The 20,220-nt window shown below is 40.5% G+C and overlaps 1 protein-coding gene across 6 annotated transcripts in view; it reads left to right on the plus strand.

Annotated features, from left to right (window-relative positions):
• The window catches only part of Unc5d (unc-5 netrin receptor D), a 537,437-nt gene that overhangs the window by 436,659 nt on the left and 80,558 nt on the right, over positions 1–20,220 (plus strand). For 4 of the 6 annotated variants that reach the window (XM_063240191.1, XM_063240193.1, XM_063240194.1 and 1 more), the window contains 2 exons: positions 273–437; positions 15,082–15,114. In XM_063240191.1, coding sequence (XP_063096261.1) covers positions 273–437; positions 15,082–15,114 — 198 coding nt within the window. The remainder of the gene's footprint in view (positions 1–272; positions 438–15,081; positions 15,115–20,220) is intronic. The other 2 variants (XM_063240192.1, XM_063240195.1) reach the window with 1 other exon arrangement.

Raw genomic sequence — 20,220 nt, forward strand, 5'->3', positions numbered from 1 at the left:
GATGACATTATTAGCCAACCCAAATGTACTGGTCATCCAAAAGCTTGCCTCAATTCAATAATAGGTCTCATCCCAAAATGGCAAGAAAATTGTACCACTGTTTTTGTGAGGAAAGAAGCCATGGAGAGAAGCCACCATACTTTGAACTAGTATTCTGATTTCTTTGTGGTGGTGTCTTTAAAATCCATGTGGAAAGATAGCAGTGCAGTGGGGTGCACTTGGCACCACGGTGGAGCCCCCCTAATAGTGGCTTCTGTTGTTTCCCTTTGAAGTGGATGGGAGCTGGGAAGTATGGAGTGAATGGTCCGTCTGCAGCCCCGAGTGCGAGCACCTCAGGATCCGAGAGTGCACGGCGCCACCCCCAAGGAATGGGGGCAAGTTCTGTGAAGGACTCAGCCAGGAATCGGAAAACTGCACTGATGGGCTCTGCATTCTAGGTAACACCCTCTGGGTCACACCTTCGCGTCTATTCATGATGTCCACGTATCTTTATAGTTCAAGAACTGGTGCCACAACTACCAGGGGAGTTAAACAGATCACCAGAAAAGCAGGAACAAAAAAGGAAAGGGTAGAAAGTATAGAAAAGTAAATAAATATGTTTCTGGGAAAAATGGGGATAATTCTAAACAACACAATGTAATCAGATGATGTTTTTAAGAGAAATAGTTTCAGAAAATAGTTAAAACTCTTAGGAGCTATGACTTTATGTTTGTTAAAATTCTGATGCTGATCATTGTGTGCTTATAGTTTTCCCAGTAAGTTTGCAATATTGTAAAATACTTCATGCATCTTTAGAGTTCAGGGCTCTTTGGTAGGGTGCCTGTGTTACATCTGTATTACACAGATAGCTCCTGGGTTGGGGCAGAGCACGGCTCTGAGGAGGGAGGCCACTTTGTGTGCCATTGGCCTGTCAGGGTAGGAAATGGAGTGTTTGTTTCAAGCCTTTGCTTATTCCTGAGCTCACACCGCTACCATTTCCAATGAACTATCTGCCTGGTTTAGAAAACAAAGCAAGCTCAAAGAGACTCAGAGACAGATTTTAATTTAGTTCTGTCTTAACTTGCTTTGTGAGGCTGGCCAAGCCACATATGTGTAAATACCAAAAAGCAATCACCACTTTTGGCTTTAGTCAAGGATGCATGGTAAAGCCCTGACTCTTTCATGTTGTAAAGTAGGTGTTTGGCCAGTTGGTACTTCACTCATTGATGTGGGTGTGCTGAGGTGTATGAATTTTGCCTAAGTTTCTAAAAGCAGAAAGTTGAGGACAGACAAATGCTCTTGAATTAGGCTGACTTCATGGAAAACATCTGGGTTATATCCTGTGAAAATGCCATAGCTCAGTAGGCTAGAATCTCTTCAGAAATGTGAGTCACTTTTTATTAGAGAAGATGCTAATATGAACAAAAGCGCTCCATGGGATTTATTTTTCTGTGTCTACCTGACTGCATGCTCTTGAAAGAAGCACGTGCTAACTGTTGTCTTTTCAGAATAAATTTGTATGGTGAATACATCATTTAAAATAGTTAATTCATTAAAACAAGCACTTAATTAATCAGTCACAAGTGCCTTTGTTTGGTAGTATAAATCCAAAGAATCCTGCTTTGGACCTAGCAGAGGAGCTGTGTTGGAAGTCAAGGGGCTGTGATGGAAGACAACATCAGCATCAGTTTCAGTGGTGAAAGGACCAGGTGCTTCAATAAATATGTACCAGCCATTTGCCTTTTCAAAGTGACTTCCTCCTTCCTAAATGAAACAGAAAGCAAACTCAATAGTAAGACGTTTAAGAAAATGGGTTCTGACAACCCTTGAATACCCACTGGATTCTTTCTGAAACATACCTCTGAGATTCGAATGCTTTTTAGCATTGTGGCCATAGTTTTAAACTGATACAGTAAGGACTATGAATTTCATATGTCATAAAGAAGGATGACAATATAACTATTTGGCTACAGGCTGAATTTTAGATAATCATAGTAATAACCATTGCTATCAGCCATATACTGCACTTGTACTTGGACAAAAATCTATGGATATCTGACTCAATTGACTAAGAGCCGGAGGCTTACTAACTGAAGACAGACGATAGTGAGCTGTAAGTGTAAGGAAGAGTGGTTATCAGATTCGTGAATGTCATTGATTTGTACTTGTGATATAGTCACTCATCAGCAGAACAAAAATTTGGTTTAGGACTGAAAAACATTAATAGCACTGAGAGTGTACTGGCAAGTATGCATGTCACTTAAAAGTCTGAGGTGACATACTAGTCTGCGTTGCCAAAGAAACAGAATCAATAGGATGCAGAGAAAGAGACACTTCAAGGGGGAGACAGAGATACTCATTGTGAGAAATCGGCTCATGCAGTTACAAAGCTTGGCAGGTCCAAATCTGCAAAGATAGCATCCTCATTCAAGTCCATCCATCGTTGGCAGACAGTAGAACCAAGAAAACCTGATGTTCTAGTTCAGAGGCTGTGGAAGAACAAGCAGATACCCCAGTTTAGAGGTGATCAGGGAGAGGAGTGTCTCTCCCTCTGGAGGGTCAGCCTTCGGCTTTATTCAGGTTTTCAACTGACTGAATGTGAGCCTTTCCCATTACAGAGTTTGATGTACTTTGTTCATTCTGCCAGTTCATGTGTAACGTTCTCAAAGCAATGAATACAGACTGTAATATATGACCAAATATCTAGGCACTCAGACCCAGGCAGTTGACATGTACAATTAACTATTCTTGATTCATATGTACTTGTGAAATATAAAAGCTTAACCATTTCTTAGAGTCACTCAGAGGCAAATTTCAGGCAAGCGCTTTTAAGTAATTTGTTGATTTCCTGAACAAATCCCTCCTGTGGAAATTGGCCATGTGTGGTTTTAATTACACATGAGTAGTTTCCTGAGTACTCTGTATTTTCCTACACTGCAAGTAGAATAGCTATGAAGACATTAAGGCTTGGAATATGTTCAGCCTTGGATGTAGGATCTCTGTCAAATCCACCCCATGAGTTGAAAATGCTACATGTCTTTTTCTGATAAGTCTATTTATTGATTCCATTTTCTTTTTTATCTAAACATTTTTTCCTAACATCCTTTGCCTGCATAGTATGTGAATTAGGATGTCTGCAAATATGATCTAGGAGTTTAAGAACTTCAGTGACTAAAATTTGGAGGGCAGAAAAGGTGCACTATATGAAATCTTGAAAATAAAAGCGATATATTTGCAGTGGAAACAGTTGTGTTGTAAGAGCCCAACAGCCAGATATATTCTGTTTTTGTAGGCAGAAGGAGGCTACCAGTAGCAGCACAAACGAATAGCCAGCCTCCACAGTCTGAACGGGAAGTAATGAGCACTGCGCTACGTGTTGCAAATATTACTCCGTGTTCCTCATCATACAGCTCATGGCGAAATAACTACACACTCAGGATGGAGCTCCAGCAGAACTGGCTTTGGTTAAAATAGCATTTGGCAACAGCTTTCCAGAGCAGTAGCTTTGCTGAAGGATCTAGGTCGTGTTACAACTTGGGAATTTCCTTCCAATTTTTCCCTTATAAAAAACATGGCCGTAAAACTATTTCTCCATTCCTATTTCCACCTCTCTGGGAGGTTTGACAATGACATTGCCTGGCTCATGGATGACCTACATTGCTTTAAGCTCCTCCCACCTTTTTTTAATCTTTCAACAAAGTATCTGGGTTTCTTCTCTCGTTCCTGATGGCTGTATTTCCTCTAAACAGGAAGCTGCCAGCTCTGAATGATCACTTTAATATTTGGGTGTGATTTTTGCTTGGTCACTTGTGACTGTAGAACAGAACCTTAGTGTTATGTTATCACAGGTGGCCACACCTAAATGATGTCAACGAGAAAATAAATGCTGTGTGCCATTGCGAGTAGGATCAGGCCATTTTTGCCAGTGGTGATGAGTTGGTAAGTCCAAATTGCAAGAATAAATTCCCAATGCTTTCAGTTAGAACATTGATTTTTTTATACAGGAAAGATAATTATGGAAAATTATACCCATGACTATAGAGAAACAAGTGTGGATCTGTACTCTCTTAGCTTGACCTCTGAAATCAGGTGGCTTTCAGACCAGTGTCATTACGTGTTGAGTCTAACTGCTTCTGTGTTCTGCAAGTCACAGTCCTAGCTAAATAGGAACAGAAAGATGGAAAGGGTGAGGTGCTGATTTTTATCTTAAGGAGTAAGAGAACTTCTTGCTCTTTCTTTATTCCAGTGGAAATAAAACTGAAGGCTTTGGCTTAGAAGATGAAATAGATCTGCTTCAGAAGGGATTAGTGACCAGATGTGTAAAGTTGCTAAAGCCAGAGAAATGCCACAGAGGACTGAAAGAGAAAAGGGAAACCTTCAAAGCTGGGCCACCTGAGAGCTAATCTGTCTTTCTTGTCAACATACAGCATAGGTCAGGTGAACAGTGACACTTCAGAAAATGACCATCAGTTAAATGGTGGTTTGTTTTCATTTCTAATAGTTACATGGATAAGAAAAGTTTGAATTGACACTTTTGACGTCACATCGAGAATAAAGACACCTATACAATAGCAGGTTCAAATGAACATTCTCATGTTCCAGCTAATATACCATCCTGTCCACTGAAGGATCTACTTAAATGACCTAAGAAGCCCCTGCAAAGGTGAACCTGTAATCACATGAAAATAATAGTTCTTCGTTAAGCACCTTCTCTTGGACTTTTCTAGACCCCGTTGTGATCTGTTACAGAAATTCCCTAGCTCCCTTGCTTGAATTTCCCAGGTTACTATATTAGGGAAATTTTGTAGTGGAGATAGCTCAGAGCACCTGAAATGATTTCTATTTTGTTTTACTAATGGTTTGCATATAGGGTTGTAACAGATGAGTCTTTTACCAAAAGAAAAATCACCAGTCCCACTCTGTGGACTAAGATTTCTTATGCTTCAGTTTTTCATTGAATAAGTTCCCATATCAGAATCACCTGCATGAGCTCCACACAGTAAGGAAATGAAATGGCAGCAGTGAGATATCATCACAGCAAGGTCCCTTTCTGTGCCATCAGGAAATAGCCTATTGCTTGCTAATTCTCCCATGTTATTTTATGATTAAAAATCCATTTCTACCATCTATGTAGTATATAATAGTTGCTCCTTTCAATATAAAGGTTTTCCTTAAAAATACACAATAGCTTGCCTTTCTGCATAACAAACAATTGATTAATTCAAAGCTGCCCTCGTGCCTTCTGCATCGCAAATGTGGATATAATATTGCAGATCCACAAGAGTAATAAGAATGTAGATTTGGCTACATATGGAGTCATTAGCAGCTTAGCAGCAGTCTCTCCCCCATGTCCCAGTAAACAGTCTCCCATTATGGGACTCCATAAGAAGATCACTGAGTAGCAAGCTTTAATGACGTAGAGTCAAGTGGCTTGAGATTTCATTGTGCTTAATTAGAAAACAACATCTCAATACACTTGTGTCTTAATGAAAGCACTCTTTTCAATTCAAAAAATCTAAAACTGTTACTTTTTGTTTTTACCTATGATAAGATGCAGCATCCCCAGTGGAACTAAACAGAAAGACAAAGAATAAACCGCAAACAATGTCTTACCATAAAATTGCTCCTCTTTGTAATACGCTCACTGTAGACTTTAAATTTTTATTCCTTATTAATAAGATGATAAAGGAATCTGATTATTTTATAAAATTATCCTTCTTAGGACTGAACTGGCCTTCAACTTTAGTCCATAACTGATGTGCATTTCATAAGCTGTTAATACTCTGGCCTTCCTACCAGCCTGCTCTAAAACACTTAAGCCGCCTTCTATCATCCAGGACATTCTCCTTCTGCTGCTGTATTCTCTTTATTTCCTCATTGGTCTGTGCTACAAGTACATAGTCACGACCGCGTAACCTGGGTGATAATTGCTTTCTCAGATGATAGAAGTCAAGGCAGTTTGTATGTCCATCTCCTTATCTCTCGCTCCCTCGCTCACTCTTCCCCTGTTCACCTGTCCTACCCAATTTTTCCCATTTGTGTCCACCACCATCACAAGATTTTTCAGTATGTTTCTTTTTCCTTGCTTACATTCTTTGGTTGAAATTAGACAGAAAATGCTGTGTGACACCTTAGAAGCAGCCTATCGAATGCTGTTTGTCTTATTCCTGCAGGTGCTGTGAGTAGGGCGTTCAGGTTTCCCTGATTCATTAGATAAATATGTATTCTGAGAATCTTGACAGAAATGCATGTTTTAAAGCAAATCCTAATCTATCAACACAAATTTAAAAATCCTTTCTTACAGTAGGAAGGATGGTAAACCCAAAAACATACGTATTACTAACTGGACTGTAAGGCAACCTGCAGATCATAGGATTATCTTGTTTTGCTAACCATTCTGGAATAATTACTTGTCTGGGATTGTTGAATGTCTTCAGCTGCTCCTATTCCCATTTGAAGTTACCCAAATTAGTAATCTTAATTTCTTTTTTTTTTCAATATTTTTAATGAGTAATAAGTTTAGTATCAGTAACTACTGGGCACTTTCTATTCCAGAAGTGTCTACTATAGAAAGCATTCCTTTTCTGAATTACAAATCCCATATTTGCAGTGTAATTAGTTCAGGATTAAACAGTACAACACTCCAGATAAGAAATATTAGTCTGGACTAGAGAAAGATTTAATGTCTGAAATCATAGATTAGTTGGACTATAAAAGAAATGGCAAGAACTCAATCAGCAAGGTGATTTAAAACTAAGTAATTTAGTCTAGTAAAAAAAAATTCAGTGGCCTCTGTGGTGGTCTGAATAGTGAATTAATATAGAAGAAAGCTATTTTGATCCCACCTTTTTCTTCTTAAATAACAAATTAAATGCTCATGCCTTCTCAAGATTATTGAGAAAGGTGATAAATAAATTGAAAATTTTATTATCACCAATAGGCATCATCATTATCCATCAACCTCAGTCTTTCTTTCCCCAGAATGGCAGCATTCTAATAGAAAAGACCAGGCTCTGCTTTTGTCTATTCATGTAAGACTATGTTATGCTTGGTGGAATGGAAAATTGCCATAATTATTTAGGCAGGTATCATGCGCTAGATAAAAGAGTTCTGAACTAAGGGTCCTAAGTTCTAGGTCCAAGTTCAGATGTTTCTCTTAACTAGCGTGTGGGGCTTGGACAAATATACTAAACCTAGTGTCCACATCTTTACAGTGAGGAATAGGAGCGGCATTATCTCTAAGCCTCTTCATGGCTTAAGAACTTAAAGTCATTGCAATCGCACATCTTCAATGTAGTATACCTAGGCACAAAATAAATGGGTATCATATACACGATACAAATGTAGTACCCCTGACATGTCAGTGTTTTCAGATTATGTGTTCTTAACCAGTTTTGAGTTTATTCAACTCTGTAATTCCTAGAATTAACCATTGGCATGATAGTTACATTGAGTGGAGGGGGGTAACTTTATTATGTGAAGCTCATTGTTTAGGCCCCCAGAAGACTTACTTGTTTCAGAGCCATGGCTTCTGGAAGATGGTAGCATCAGAAGGATGCCGTGCTCACTATGGCTTACTCCATGGATGAGCTGATGCTTCCATGTGCTCTTAGGAGGTGGAGACCAGTTAGAAGAGCTGTGTCCCTGGGAGGTGAGCCTTGAGAGAGCATCTCTCCCTCCCGGCCTTCTGCTGTCCTGTTCCTGGTTGACATGCCACTGCCTTCTGTCACGCCCTTCCACTGATCTGCTTATGTTGTAGAACCACAAGATTATGGATTGAATCCCCCGAACTGCGGAGCTAAATTAAACTTCTCCTTCCAAGTATGGATGTCCAGTATTTCCAGTATACCCTACTATAATGAAAGAGGTTGACAGCCTCACTTAAATATTGACTTATCAAATATGAGAAGCCACAATGAAGATAATTCATAAGGAATTCAATGAAGGAAAGCAGGAAAGTTATAAATCATGTCTTTATACTATTTGCAATAGAAATGAAATAAAAAACAAGAAGCACTGATTCATTCCACTCTGTGGAAGTAACATGGCCTGTATAGAAGGTCCAGCACGAGGACTTAAGAAGCTTAAAGACCAAGTTGGAAATCAAGTTTTCTCAATTCACAGTTTTCAACAGTCTTTTTGTAAAAGTTTTGATAACCTGTGCATAAGCATGTTAAGTACTTTCTTACCAAAGAGTCACTGTAACCACCTCTCCCCGTCACCCATCCATACAGATCTCCCTTTGCAGACTACAGGACAACCTGTGATGCGGCAGGAAGCCATCATGAGCCTAGGCCAAGGCAGGCACATAGAGAGGACCCCTTTTACCAATTTCGCTGTACTTGAGAGCTAAACGTTGTACATAGTTACGTTGTACTACATGATGAGTTGATATTTGTGTGCTTGTGAAATAATTAGCAGTCATCTCCTCACATATCTGTATAGAAAGTGTAAATGTTTGCTACATATTATTAACTACAGTCAAATCGTTGTACATTGGAACTCCAGAAGGACTTTACACGCTTGACTGAAGCTACTAACATCTCCTCACATCACCCTCCCTAAGTCTAGCTCTATCACACCACACCATTCTGCCCTGTTTTTGTAAGTTAGGCATTTTTAGATTCTACACGTGAGATTAGATGCTATTTGTCTTTCTGCACCTGTGTTATTTCACTTAGCATGTTCCTATGTTTGTTATGAAGTCAGGTTTTTCCTCCTTTTGAAAAGCTGAATAATATTTTATCATATATGTACACATGCAAACTTTTTTTTAATCCATTCACACATGTATGGGCATTTAGGTTGTTTCCCTATTTTCATTAGTGTGAATGATGCTGAATTGAACAGTATTTTTAAATAACTTAAAAATACCCTGCATATATATCACTTATGCCTTGAAATAAGTGATCACAATGACAGTAATAAGTGCTTCCCTTAAGCTTGAATTATGGACTCTCAATATTTTTGTTCAGTTTTGAATAAGCATGTATTTCTAGTACAGATGAAAGCTAGAGAATCAAAACAGAAAGGGTCATAAGATAGGAAAAGGATTCGCAATGTATCTTCACTTTAAGCAAAGCTCAAGACATTGTATTTTATCACTTTGAGGCCAGTTTCTAAGAAAATTTCTAGCCCTATGTTTAAAAGTGTGTGCAGCCAGTAGCTCACTGACATGTTTTACTGTGTGTATCGCAGAATCCAAGGAATGGATCCACATAGGAGTGGGATGGTGTGGCTTAGATTCCTTTGCCTGGCTTATTGTGCTGTGCAGACTGAATGGCAGGCCCATCTATGTTTAGGCAAATGACAGCATTTTGTCCTTGGTATGGCTGGAAAGCATTTCTTCGTGCATGTGCTACACTGAGCAGTGCTTCCCTGAGGCTGGAAAAGGAGGAGGCAGGGAGATTAGCGAGTTTGGTCAACGAGTACAATGAGATCCGTGAGAAAAGAGAAATAATTTCTAGTATTATTTTGCCCAGCAGGGGAACAGTAGCTACTTCTATAGTATATAGTTCAAAAGACTGCCTTTGCCACAAATAAATCATATGTATTTAAATAGTAGATGTACCGATTCCCCTGATTTGTTCATTACACAATTTGTACATATATTAAGTCATCACCTTTTACCAAATATGTAGCATTTTGTCAAAAGCAAAAATTAACATAGGTTGATATGAAGGATAGAAATTTAAATAATTTAGTTTAAAAAATGCAAATGTAACTTGTGAAAATAAAGATATTTATTTGAAATTTAGAATTCAACATTTTAAGAAAGATGATTACGTCTACTATATACACACTAATCATGTGCTTTAGCTCAGGGCCATTTCTGGAAGGTCACTGTCATCAAAAATGACACCCATGACCCATCTGTTGAGATACCCTTTTGACTTCACCTAATTGACATGACAGAATCTTGAACAGTTCTTAAGGAACAGATGTCACTGGACTTGTTTCTCCTTTGCTAATATGCATGTGTTTTTATCTAGGAGAGCATTTTTGCTCTTCAGTGCTAGAATTCCAGTAATAACCCTGACTTCTCTGAGGAAACAGTGATTCCTCTAACAGACATCAGCAGCAGCACAGCTCCAAAGGGACCCTGGGTGGGCTCCTTACTTGATCTGCCAGGACATGTTCAGATCATACTGCAGAGATCTCGCGATGTCTGCACAGGCTGAAAACCTTGGGGTTGTTGGATGGGAGTTAGGAAGAAGTAATTTAACTGATCCCCTGAAGCCCTAATAAATGAAACAAATTGATAATCAGTAATCTCAACCTCCTTTCTATCTATCAGCCAAAAACCAAGAAAATAGCTTTGAATTTCGTTTTTCTCCCTACTTTTGTTGCTGTGACTTCGTGGTCACAGTATCACATGAACTAATAATTTAAATATGATTTATATATTAGGAGCCCATAAGTTACAGTCCTTTAGAAGTATAAGATAAAGCCAAGTGTGGTGGTGCACATCTGTAATTCCAGCACTCAGGAGACTAGGCCAAAGGACTGCCTCGAGTTTTAAGCCAGCCAGGGCTACATAATGACAAGGACAGCCTGAGCCATATAGTGAGACCCTGTCCCAACCCCCTCCCCCTACAAAAAAAAAATACCAAAGGGACATTTACAAGGAAACCAATTCTTCTCTGGAAATAAATGATAGGTCTAATGAAATAGAAGAAGGCCACACATTGACTGTAAGGACATGTTTGGGTTGCTACCTGGGGAGAACATTGCTTTCTTGGTAGATATTTAGTGACCCTAGGACTGAAGCTTACAAACTGCACAAATGGTGGCACCAAGCATATCCATACTGTGCTCAAATAATCATAACCAGCAGCTGTTGAGCGCTGTCCCTGGCTCACTCTGTGCCCTTCTGTCTGCAGTGCTTTCTCCCCTGGCCTGCTCTCTAGGGCCCCTGGATGTGGGCTGCTAGTCACAGTTGCTCTCTCATAGTGAGAGGCTGGATGTGGGTGGGTTGGTAGGGATGCAGTTTTAAATAGCTTCTAAGAACAATGGAAACCATGGAAATGATTTAGGAGTGTTGATAGAAAAAGGAAGCCAAAAAATTTAAAGAAAATTAGAGAAGAATGAATCACCATGGAAAAAGAAAGGTAGATTGTGTTCTCTCTCTGTGACACAGTCCCTCCTTTTTACGCATATACACATGCGTGGCCCTGTTCCCAGACACGGGCTGACACAAAGGAATATTTGCATCAAGCGATAAATAACAGAAGCAGGCTCAGGAACTAATACAAAAGATAATTATATGTTTGTGTTGTTAAATGTCATAGAACTGACAATTTCAAGTGGTTTCATGTGAACATTTCTATCAGCATATACATGTGTACTTAATCATGTGTACATCTATTTGTATATATAAATTATTAGGAAAAACCTAGACATGTATGTATGACTAAACATTAACAGCGGCTGTCTGTTTGTGGTGAATTACTATGTGTCGGGTATTTTTCTTTCCTTTGTGCTTGTCTATATCTTTTTATTTTGGAGAGAATAACTGCTTAGTTGCTCTCTGAATAATAAAAATGATTTAAAAGAAAATATGACAATTTAAAACACTGTGAAAAGCCATATTTGAATCTTTAACTTGCAGTTACACAAAGACCATACAACCAATTTACAATTACTTATCAATTTTCCTTCACCCTGAAGGTACCACTCAGTATATAAAACAGAACCCAGCTCAGCTGCCACGGGCTCCAAATTGCAGCATTTGTCTGCCAGCAAGATACAAAAGGGACCCTCTGGGCCCACCTGTGCACCACAGATAACCCCCAGGCCCTTTAGAGAGGCAGAGACTATGATGGACCACAGGGAGTCCCAGATGCATTGCCAGGAAGTGGCAAGAATCAAAAAACACACAAACCCCAATTAATCAGGAGCTCCTGGAGTGGGGCCCAGGCAAGGGCATTTATTTTAAAAGCTCCCCAGGTGATGCTGATGGGTTGCCAGCATTAAAAACAGCAGCCCTAATAGATTCATTATTAAGGGGTCATTTGAATATGGCCTTTGAAAAGAGGTAAAATTAAAGTGGAGAGGAATTGGTTGACCAAGGCCAAGCTGTTGTGTGGCCCTGAGCCTTGTGAGGAAATGATTATGCAAACAGGAAGACAGAATGTGGACTGGCGTGGGCATCTCTTACACAGCTAGAGCGCTCAGTGTGTGGGCTCCCTCATGCTCACGGTAAACATATGTCAGAGCAGGCATTTCTGGTTGGGACCATGCTCTGTGCTGCAGCTTGCTGTCAAGGTTACCTTTGTACACAAAAGTACTGCATAGAAAAGTTCAGATTTGGTGCTGGTGCCAGGGCACTAAACTCTTTCGGGCCCCAAAGGTGGCCAGCTTTTTCCGTAAGAGTTTGCTACTCGATGTACAAGACAGGCTGGACTTCAGCAGGCAGAATCTTAGCATAGAGCAGCAGCTCTTTTTTACTGTTTTACAGCGTCATTTAGACATGTCAGAGGTGTGTCTGGCTTCCGTCCTGCAGACTGACAACAGGTGGAGGCAGGAGAATCCTAGCAGCTTTTTGGTTCCTGCCCTTCCTTTTACATGTGAGGAAACCAAAGTTTTGATTCACGTGGTTCTCCTAAAAGCAAAGGCCAAGTCTAAACACAAGTTTAACTTTCATTTAAGTATCTCAAAATTCAATAGAATTTTTGATTTGGGATTATGACTTATCTCCAAGCAGTACCACAAGGAGGCATCTATCACTCGATGAATGATGTTCATAATGGCCACCATTGTATTATCAGCTACTGGAACTGTGTTATTAGCTAACCTTGCACTTATTGAAGACAGATGTGTTAGTCTTGTGCTGCATGGCTTTACATTTATCATGCTTAATTCTCAGTACCAACCTTCAAGGGCATTTTATTTCCATTTTACAGGGAACACTGAGGTCACACAGGAAGAATGTGGAAAATTCGAGATTTCATTTACTTCTTAGGCTGAGAGTCAGCACTGGATGCATGTCATCTCATTGCCAGTGACCATAGCATCAAAGCATGCTCTAGGGGATGTGGCCCCTCAAGTGTTCCTTTGTGGGCTTTCGGCCAGGGCACCTCAGCCCTCTTTCTTGTCTCCTATTTTAGAGATGTACCTATCAGAACCCTGCCACCTTGGTTTTCGGGGGTTTGGTTTTTTGTTTTTTGTCTGTTTGTTTTTGCCAGGCTATATTTGAAAATTTTCAGGGAGTCATTATGTACTTCACCTGCTTTAAATTCAGTTTTATTTTGCTACCTGGCATCATCTCCCTTCCTGCAGTTGAGGAGGAGGAAAATACTGTGAAGCTCAGCCAGCGTTCCAAACAGATGTTCAGCACGTCTTCTTGTGCAGTGGTGGCAATGCATCACGTCCCGATGTCTTAGCCGTGGCCTGCCAGCACTGCTGCGCCCACACCAACTGCTTCCAGATACCATGCAATAAGCAAAAACTGAAATTAGGTTAAACCCACCAAAGTCATTCGATTCTAATTCTTGAGTGCATTAGCATCTGGACTGCTGTAGGCGCCACCTGCTCTGGGGAATCTTGTGGTGCTGAGTCTCTGCAGAAGGAGGACACAAGGGTCAGGTTTTAAAACCTGACACTGTAAAAATCTGGCATGATGGTATCAACTTAAACAGATTATTCTATTTAATGAGGGGTTTTCATTTTAAAGAAAGATTTGTCAAATATTACCCTTCACCATCTCACTTTCCCCTTCCATTTTTTTCTTAAAAAAAAGTGACTCATTTGCAAATGCGTGATTTATGCAAAATTGTAAAAACTACTTCCATAACTCTAATTAGATGGCAAAACACACAACAGCTGTATTTAAAACACCGCATTTACATACTGTGAGAGTTTTCCTGTCAAAATTAGCATTAAATATAAGCATAGGTTAAGGTACAAAAATGTCATGGTGGACACCGCATATATGTTATCTTCCTGTGAGAGTTCCAGTGCAGTCAGCCGGGCAGTGTTTGTGAAGCCCTCAGTGGGTGGTGTGCTAGAGTTGACTGGGTTAAAAACATAGTCTAAAATGACAGTCTCACTCAGGAAGCCCACTTTCAGGCACACAGAGCCAGGGGGTCCTTGAAAGGTAACCTTGCAGTGTTCTCTGCCATTGTCTCATCAACAACAGCCTCAGTCCTTGCAGCTGTCCAGTGTTGCATCTAAATCGTAGAAAGGGACGAGAGCGGGGACAAATGCCACGCCATCCTCTGGAATGTCAGTGTGGCATCAAAAGTGTCGTGGTTTCTGCAGTGTGGTGTTTTTGTGTTAACGTAATGTGGGACCAAAGAGTGCGGGGGAGCAGAGGTGCTGTGCTATAAAACCAAGTAAGCCACAGGACCATGTCTCCATGGAATCAGTCTGCCAGATTCAATTATTAGTGTGGGGAGATGAGACAGGAGAATGGAGGCCACTGGGGAAAAATGACTGTGTCGAGGCCTGACTCTGAGTCCTGCCCAGTGTCTTCTCTTCCTGAACCCAATTTTGGAGGGCTGTGTTATGCACTGTGGTAATAAAATGACTCATTTTCTACTGAGGGAGATGGTACACATTTTAACAGATAATGAAGACATGAAACACAATGATTTCTTAAAAATACCGCCCCAGCAGCACCCAGAGCCCAGGAGAATAGATATGGAGGCAGACTTTGCAGCTCTGTCTCCATCCGTGATTGCTGCAAACCATTGCAGGCTCCCTTTAAATATTTATTCACTGCTTGCTTTTGCTATTGTCATATACAGTGAAACTGCATATCTTACCTTGGCAGAATTCTTGCTGTATATAAAAAAGGAACAGGAGCAAGCTCACCATTCTCATCATGCTGATAAGAATCTTGCACAGGCCACAGAGAAAAACGCCAGTGAACCTGAGGGAAAATAATTTTTTTTTAAATAATCATCCTAGAAAAGCATTTTTAAAAAGGAAATAAAATATTAGAATGAGAAAAAAATACAGACAGCAGAATCCATATTATCTGCAAAAAAGTAGAAAAATGTAACATTTATAGAAGTAGATATAAAGTGATATAGGAAATATATCTGCTCCATGTAAATTTATTAAATGCAACTTTCTTTTTCTCTTTCTTTCTTTTAGATAAAAAACCTCTTCATGAAATAAAACCCCAAAGTAAGTTATTTTTCCTCTTGTGAATATAATTTATTCTCATATTTGCTGCCTTACGGTTGTATTTGTTTAGGAACGAAGCAGAATTGAAATTCCTAGGAAAGAGCCAGTGATCTGGGAGCTTCTCATTCACTTTGGAGTTGCCTATCAGAGGTTTAAATCAAAAAGAAATATGCACACCTCTCCCTTCCCTCAGTGCAAAAGTAAATCTCTCTCCTTGATTCTTTCTGCCTACGAGTCCACTGCTCTGCAAATGTCATCTAGAATTATTTCTGGAAATTTATAGCATTAAAATTAATAAATGTTTGTCAGCACACATTTTCATGACAGCGGGCTTTGGGCAAAAGCCTGACTCCACGAGACTCCAGGGAGCAGGAGCAGCAAGAGGCAGAGGAGGCTGCAAAGCCGTGGAGGAAACCAGAACCAGGGCTGCCATGGCGGCTGGGTAGACCAGGAAGCTGGAATTCCACAGTGAGGTTGTTGGGTGTGTAAGATTGCTGTTGGTACTAACTTGTGTTCCCTAGATACCGGCTTGCTTACTGAAGAGGCCTTGGCATTCTTTCCATTTTTGAGTCCAGTAGATTTGAAGAAAGCAACACAACTTAAATAGTTAGCAGCCGGACATTTGACCCTGCCATCGTCAGTTTTGACTACTTTAGAATCACCTGGAAGCATTTTTAAAAACCCAAATCCCAAACTGTCAGTAAAATCAGAATTTGCAGTGAAGGTACTAGAACTCAGGAATCCCTACTTTTTCAAAGCTGCCCAGATAAGTCTAATGTTGTACTTAAGCCTAAAGCCACTGTCTTAGAAAGGTTTCCTTCAAAAAGTAGACCAGAAGTCAGACATAATGATGTATGCCTATCATCCTAGCAGTCTGGGAGGCCGAGGCAGGCAGATCCAAGTTTAAACCCAGGCGGGCCAACTTGGCAATTTAGCATGACTGTGTCTCAGGGGAAAAAATTAAAAAAAAAAAAAAAAAAAAAAAAAACATTTACACACACACACACACACACACACACACACACACACGAGTGTAGCTCAGTGCAATATTCCGAGGTTCAATCCCAGCCGCAGAAAAAAAAGAAAGTGGACCAGAAACGACATGTAGCAAAATCTTGGGATGTGGTGTGAGCTCATTAAATATGCCCTACCACAGAACAGAACAGCTGAATTAGAGTCCCCAGTGGGGTTGTTGCTAAGGGTCTGTCTGTTAATAGACACTCAGATATAAGGTACCCCAGAATGTGAGGCATCAGCAGCCCAGCTCTATCACTGGAAAAGTTAGATGGCTGCTCAGCTGGTTTGGTATGTAAAGCTTGTGATAGATGTCCTTGCCCAGTTTCCCTCATTTTAGGATAAAATGGATGACTTTTGATCTTTTAAATCCAAGAGCATTAAAATGCAAAGAGCTTGGGAGAGTTAATAGCATTTATTAGCTAACTTCTTTGAAAGAATTAAGACCATGTGAGGAAAGAGAGAAATTGGCGTCTTGGGGCAGGTATTAGGAGACATGTGAAAAACACTCAGAAAATCCATGGCGTTCACCTGCCCTCTGTTGCCTCAGACATGCTGGAGATACAATGATGCCATTACTTGCGCAGTCTGAGAATTTTGTAAAACAACGAAAACGAACTTTCTTCTCTCTCTCTGTCAGCTGCTTTTAAAGGACTCTGATCCCTAAGGGCCAGATGGTTGATTTTGAACTCTTAGTAAGATGGAGGCTGGGGAAACCTGGCTGTGCATGTGTGTGTTTGGGTGTGCATATGTGTGTGTGTGTGTGTGTGTGTGTGTGTGTGTGTGTGTGTGCTGAGGAAAGAAGAAAAACTGGTCGCTGAGCATTTGGCCTGTGCATGTGTCCCCTGGGTGAGGGAAGTGTGGGCACTTGGCTCCTCACAGTCCCATATCCATAGCAAAAGCAAGATCATGGGTGGCCATTTGGCGGAGAGTGTGGGAGTTACTTACAAATGCACGTGTGTGTTTTTAAAATTAATTTCATGCTTAGTTTGTGAGTCCTGTGCCATTCTAATTCGGTTACATCTGTACTTCCAGCCATAAACCCCACTGAAGCTATTTCATGTCCTTGGGGACTCTTGAATTAGTTTTTACTTGGGGTTCCTGCTCCTGAGCACCATGCTTAATTGCTGGATACTGCAACGGAATCGCTTAAACCATTTTAATTTGTGATTTCCCTAAAAATAAAACCTTAACAGAATCAATGTGATTGCAAAAGGCTCCCAGAGGAATCCAATCGGGATTCTGTAAGCTGCATAGTTAGGAGTGCATTATACAAATTCAGGCTGCTGGGTTCTGTCAAAGTGGGGCTTAGTTTAAGACTACATGAATCATCACTGATGCAAAATCAAAGTCAATTATGAAGATAATTGAGAAACAACCTGCTCCTATATATAGCTGCACACATGATCCTCACCAAACCTGGTGGATGAGAAACATTGCCCAGATCATTACACACTGTCTTCAGAGCCAGGTGGGCAGCGGACCCATCTCGGAGTTGTAGGAAGGTGCGAAACGGAAAGTGAAGTCTTAAGGTATCTGTTGCCAAATCATAATGACAAACCAGGGGAAATATGTGCACTGCATAGCTCATGAAAGCACTTATTGTAAATGAGATAATTTAATCAGTTAGGTTTCCTAATGTACTAAACCGAATGTTTCATTTTCTGCTTCTGCACATCTTAAATTATCTTCAGGTGCTTTATGAGATTTAATCATAGTTAATAGAAACTTCATTACCATCAAATGTGCTTTCAATAAATGTTGTGTAACAATGTCAGGAGGTGCAATAAAATATAGTAGGTTGTGAATGGCAAGCAGGAACCCCCAGAATCAGGCTGAAACATGGATCCGATTAGACAGTGAGACTTGGCAGCTTGGAGAATGTGGTTTCCTGATGGACCAGGAGTTCTTGAAGGGTGGCTGGTTGGCCGTGTTCACCTGAGGGCAGAACTAACAGGAGTTAGCTTTTCTCTTAAAAATAACTCAGCTCTATGTGTTCTCCCCTCATCTTCTCCCCATGTGATTGTTCTGTACCTAACAGAGATGAAAGCTCCACATGAATCCAATTAATAGTTCCAGAGTTCTCTACCTCCAGGACATCTTCAGTTAAAAGTGTTCCCATAACCTTCATCTGAACTTCAGAATTGAATTTATCCTGTGCTGTCCCTGTCACTAATCTATACCTCTCATCTTCTCTATTTCAGTGAATGGTGTACCATCAACTCGGTTGGTTTGGGTCAGAAACTTGATAGCCTCCTACCCACCTCTATCTTCATCTGCCTTCTTCTCAGTACCTAGTAAATCATCATAATCTGATCATTCTACCAAAGAAAAATCTCAAGTGCATCTGCTTCTCCCCATTTGCACTGCACTGAATCCTTCCCTGCATTCACTCAAATTATTTACAGAGGGCGCGCTGTATATTGAAAGATGTTCAGTGAGTTGGCGCATCAGCCCTCCACCTTAACAAACACAGTTACTGCTCTCCTCAGCTCAGGGTTTCACTGAGGGGAGGTGGGATAAATAAACAAGGCAGAAGACACACAGTGCTGAGCTACAGAGATGGTGTAAAGCATGGTGTCAAGAGATACAGTAGAGTTAGGGATTTAGGGAAGGTTAAAGAGAGGGTCACTTCTTGTTGTAAGATGTTCAGAGATGGGGTCAGTAAAATTACATTTTAAAGGAGATTAAAAAAAAAGAAATGACATTCTAGATGCCTGGGGAACAAGCATTCAAGGCAAAGGAAATAGCAGGGTGCAAAAATTATGCATGGGAGCTGGCTTAAAGTCTGAGGAGCATTAAAGAAGGCCCAGACACTTGAAATAGAATGAGAAAGGGCAGACCTGTAAAAGCTAAGGTCAGAGAAGTGGGTGAAATGTATGCACCATGGGGTGTCACAGACCAGGCTGAAGCTTTGGTCTTTCCTCTGAGAAAGAGGGGGAGATTTCGAGGTCTTTATTCAGAGAGACAGGATCTAATATTTTCTAAAATTAAACCTGTAGAAGACCAATGCAGAAGCAAGGGGATCTGTGACAGTCACCTATTAGGACAATAATCTGGTACAATATCTAGGCTGCTAGAATCATCCAGGTTATAAATAACCTTAGGTTGGGATGAATAGTAATAGTAAGAATTGTAATAAACAATGTCTGATATCTAACGGCACAAAGGATTTGCTAATGGACTGGGTGTCAACTATGAGACCAAAAAAAACAAGTTACAGATGACACCAAATATTTGGCTGTGTAACGGGAAGCATAGCGCTCCAGAGGGAAAACCTGAGATAGCAAATCTGAGGAAGAAGCAAGAGTTCAGTTTGAGATGACTGTTAAATCTCCAAATGGAAAGGTGGAATAGGCAGTTGAATATATGACCCTGGAGGGCAGAGGACTAGACTGGCTGGTGACATAAATTTGGAGCTTGTCAGCATCCGGATGATATTTAAAACTATTAGGTTAGATGAGATCACTGGATAATGAGTGTGAATAAAGAAAAAGATCTAAGGAGTGAGCCCTACAGGGCCCTCACACCAGTAGGAGAAAAATCCAAAGAAAAAGTCTTTACAAAGGGGAGGTGAAAACTTCGGACCATTATCCTACCCCGAATTCCTACAGTCCTCTTCCTGTCTTCAATTTTGCCTGCATCTGTTGGTCAGATTTTTCTAAAACATGCATTCTAGTCACATCACCTTACTGTCTCTTGAGGAGGTCACCTTTGTTCTTACGGTGAGGTTCAGAGTCTTTACTCTGTGTAAGATCTGGGCCCAACTGGCGTCACCTAATTGCTATCACATTCTCTTGAGCAACTTAACTACTGAGTATTTTCCTTTCTCATCATTGCTTTCTCTTCAGGCAAGCAAAGGTTCCTAGTTCTCTGAATAACTCTTGGGCATTCATCACATCATCCATTCTTTCATTTCTGCCTAAAAGCTTTTTCCTGCACCTACCCCTTAATCTGGTTATTGATTCTGTCTTCAGGTTTCAGTTAGGTGTCACTTTGGCAAGTGACAAATCCCCTGCCACCCAGTCTGGGTAGTTACTCCTGTAATTCCTCAGGAACAAACTGTTCCCTATTTCTATTCTATGCTGGCCC

This window comes from Cavia porcellus, unplaced genomic scaffold (assembly GCF_034190915.1).
Source record: "Cavia porcellus strain 051 isolate PalLab524CR breed Dunkin Hartley unplaced genomic scaffold, mCavPor4.1 scaffold_29, whole genome shotgun sequence".
Classification (NCBI taxonomy): Eukaryota; Metazoa; Chordata; class Mammalia; order Rodentia; family Caviidae; genus Cavia; species Cavia porcellus.